The 3828-nt window shown below is 41.4% G+C and overlaps 1 protein-coding gene across 1 annotated transcript in view; it reads right to left on the reverse strand.

Annotated features, from left to right (window-relative positions):
* The window catches only part of LOC107093830 (neural-cadherin-like), a 501663-nt gene that overhangs the window by 191953 nt on the left and 305882 nt on the right, over nucleotides 1-3828 (reverse strand). The window contains exon 25 of the mRNA XM_015389130.1: nucleotides 573-850. Coding sequence (XP_015244616.1) covers nucleotides 573-850 — 278 coding nt within the window. The remainder of the gene's footprint in view (nucleotides 1-572; nucleotides 851-3828) is intronic.

Genomic DNA, 3828 nt, shown 5'->3' on the forward strand with positions numbered 1-3828 from the left:
TTTGTCTAGTAGTTCCCATGGATTTTGCTTGTAAAGCAGGGAGAATGGCGCTAGGCTTGCTGCACCGTGACGTTACTGCTTGAAGATGGCAGGAGGGAGGGGTTACTATATTTGGGCAAAAATGGCCGCTCCCAGACTCAGTGATAATATTTGTATTTTTTTACTGAATAACTCTAAATTCATTAAATCACCGTATTCGTTTTAGCTATAAATTATGATCCATTGATTATTCCTTGCTGACCAGACTTCTCCTTTAAAATAAAGATAGAAATAAGTACATTAAGTGTGTTTACACTTAATTATAGAAGGTAAATAAGATGATTTGACAACTGAAGGATTTTTCTTATTTTAAATGTAAATTATATTGTTCCATTGGTGTCTCACTTACCTCCTCAGTTCAAGAAAAAATTCACTTATTTTAAGAAAAAATGACTTCTTCAGGTTTCATCTGCAGGAGTTCCTCTGATAATCCACCTTTCTATTATTTACAGCCTTCATCTCAACACATCATTCATGATGATGATGAAAAAGCAGGAAAGGTTCGCAGTGCGGTGGCGTCCCTTTGAACTCACCTGTAGCCGTGCTGAGTGTCTACACACACCCCTCCGTTGAAGCAAGGGTTTCTGGGATACGAGGCGCAGGGCTGGTGGGACTGGTCCCGTCCGGAGCAGGAGCACACGGCTCTGGACTCCAGTGTCACGGAAACCAGGCTCATCGTCCCACAGTCCACCACGGTGGGCGTGTCCCGCACAGTCAGAACATTGGTGCAGCCGCCAGTGCCGGCACACTCTGAGCCGGGACACTCGTCCACCCGCACCTGGAACACGCTGACCTGCAGGAAGGACTGGAGCTGAAAGAGAGAGAAATAAGGTTTGCAGCAGCTGCTGTCAGAATAATAAAGGTGATTTTTGCAGCAGTAGTGGCAGAGCACTCCTATAGAAGAGCTTTGCAGAATCTTTTTCGATCTGATATGTTTTTTTTTTTCCTGCAGGCAACAATCCTACTTTGTGTTGTTTCTACTTCTGTATTTCAGACTCACACAGAACGATGTATTTCCTCTGCAGACACCAGCAACTAGCAGGATGATAGTAAAGCAATCGCTCAGCGACTGCCCACACAAACAGCCAGCTGTGTGGGAGCAGAGCTCTGCAGCCTGGTAATGAACCCAGGTCTCTGCAGTGGACAGTCAGTGAGTTCCTCTACTTCTTGCTTGTTTTTCTTCTCCAGCGCCATGAAGAGAAAAAGCCATCTAGCTGAACTCTATCATTCATTTCGGCCCCAGGAGCTCAGGGGTTTGTTCAGTTTTGGCCCGGCCTGTCTGTGCATGCATCTCCACAGCGGGATGCAGCATAACAATTCCTCACAGCCTCTGAAGGAAAGCTGCTGGCCTCTGTGTTGACTTCCTGTTGTTCAGATTGTTTTTCTGGTTAATTCAATTCAGTTTATTTCTATAGCGCCAATTTACAACACATGGCATCCCAAAGCACTTTACAGTCCACCAGATCATCCAGTCAGATTGATTCAAAGTTTTCTGTCTAAAGAAAACCAGTTGATTGCCTCGACTCATTGATTCAAAGACACTAAAGGCAGATTTATCCTCAGAAACCAGGTCGACTGCGTTTCTGTCGCAGTGAACACAAATGTGTCCCTGCCCCCTCCGCAGACAGTCTGCTGCACCTCCAAAATTGTAGGTGAACGTAGACAGGAGTCCTCTGATTGGTCAATTCTACATCCGCTCTACAGTATGTGTATTTCCTTTTTGGTAGCTTATCAGCTTGATTTGATTGTATGACCGCCATTGTGGAAAACGACTCGTGAAGTTGGACCAGCTAGGAGAGCAAGGTGCGTGAGAACGCTGGGACCCTTTTTCCACCTGGATCCCCGCTCTGTTTCACCCTCATGTCCCTCCGTTGTCGCGCAAACTTGCCCCCACTTCCTCACCGCCTCAGCTGTTTTTAGACCCATAGGTAGTTCCTGATTTCCCTGATTGTTGTGGCGTGGAATAACATATCGCAGACCACACTTCAATATTGGGCATAAATCAAAAATATCTGTGACAAGCTCACTGCGACACACTGCTGCGGGAGGATAACCAGACCTTAAGCATGCTTGTAGCGACAGTGGAGAGGAAAAAACTCCCTTTTAACAGGAAGAAACCTCCAGCAGAACCAGGCTCAGTGTGAGCGGTCATCTGCTGAGGACGACTGGGGTTCAAGGAGACAGAAGCAGAGATACAAAAGGCAGACGAGCTCTGAGCCAGCTCCCGTGGGATCTTTTTCCAAAGCATGTCAGCGTTTCACAGTCTCAGACACTTTATTTCAGCTCCTGTTAAAAAACAGGCTCATCGTTTCATAAAAAAAGTTCTAAATATTAAAACCTGTGAGATTTTTCTGATCTTCTGAACATTTTCCAACAAACAAAACCTTAAATGGTACAAATATCCTCCAAGTTACACGTAATTAAATGTGTGAAAAACTAAGAAGACAAACAGATGATAGGAATGTGATGAGCTGTTGCTGACTGGGATCTGTCCAGTTAAACTGGTGTATCGACACCAGCTGCCATGGTAACAACAAGTAAAAAAATGAAATAGTTGAAACCCTTCAAATTTTTAAAATAATTATTTCTGTGCTTTTTCATTTCAGTTAAATTAATGGTTTGATTTTTTTATAATCTAGAAGTTCTGTAGATTTTTAATTTGAATGATATAACAGAAATAAATGATGTGGAAGAAAAAGCTATGGATATTATCTGTATGAAACTAAAACTCTAAAATCACCACAATCGTTCTGTGTGGACAGACAGCTCATCAGGACTTAGAAAATATTTACCTCCTCACAGATTTGCTCAGTTTTTGTGTTTTTTTTTCTCACTTAAAGGGAAAAACCTTTTTTTACATTGGGGCCTTAATTTTACTTTATTCCATCATGTTCTACTCACCCATATGAGTTTGTGTCATTGGAGCTGTTCTGAAGATATTCAGTTAGGTTATATCCAGTAACATCTTCTTATGGGCAACGAGTTGAAGGCACAAACTAAACTGTTCATAATTTATTCTTTATGGTACGCCAGCATTCAGAACATGTAGGCGAATCACTGTTTCCAAGACATCCGCAGTTCTATTTTTCATATTTATATCTTTTGCAAACAAAGCGGCGCGTGTATGACGTCATCCGCTCGCTGGACTTAATTGCATATTTTTACTCCGATACATTTTCAATGTTTGGTTTAGTCACTAAGTAAAAAAAAAAAAAAAAAAAAAACGAGCGAGAGAAACGCAAGTGTTGTGACCCCACTTACTGACTACAAAGTCGGGTCTTGCGTGGGCTTGTTCATCAACACCAATAGGATACGCCTGTTTCGCAAAGCCAGTCTAAGTTTATCCTAAACTGGTTGTTTATATTATTTTAAGTGAATTTAGCCTTCAAAGTTTACCAAAATGTTAAAAAAATGTAATTCAAACTGCACTACTTTTTACTTATACTTTTCACTACATTAGTTGAGTACATCTATTTTTACAGTAATTCTTATACTTAAGTACAAACCATTGCAGGTACTTTAAGACTTTTACTTAAATAACATTTCAGTCAGTGACTTGGACTTTTACCAAAGTCGTATTTTGGAAAAGGTACTTATACTTTTACTTGACTCTGAGATTTCAGTACTTTATACAACACTGTTCAGCGAACAGGATGAATGAACGGTAGTCGGCACTACCATTCATTCATTCATTCATTCATTCATTAGGTCTGCCTGGACAGAATCGTTCTTTCTCTTATGGCTTTCTCTACCATAAGCTCTGTCGCTTAGCAACCGTGACAGTTGACA

This window comes from Cyprinodon variegatus, unplaced genomic scaffold (genome assembly GCF_000732505.1).
Source record: "Cyprinodon variegatus isolate N-32 unplaced genomic scaffold, C_variegatus-1.0 Scaffold448, whole genome shotgun sequence".
In the NCBI taxonomy this organism is placed as follows: domain Eukaryota; kingdom Metazoa; phylum Chordata; class Actinopteri; order Cyprinodontiformes; family Cyprinodontidae; genus Cyprinodon; species Cyprinodon variegatus.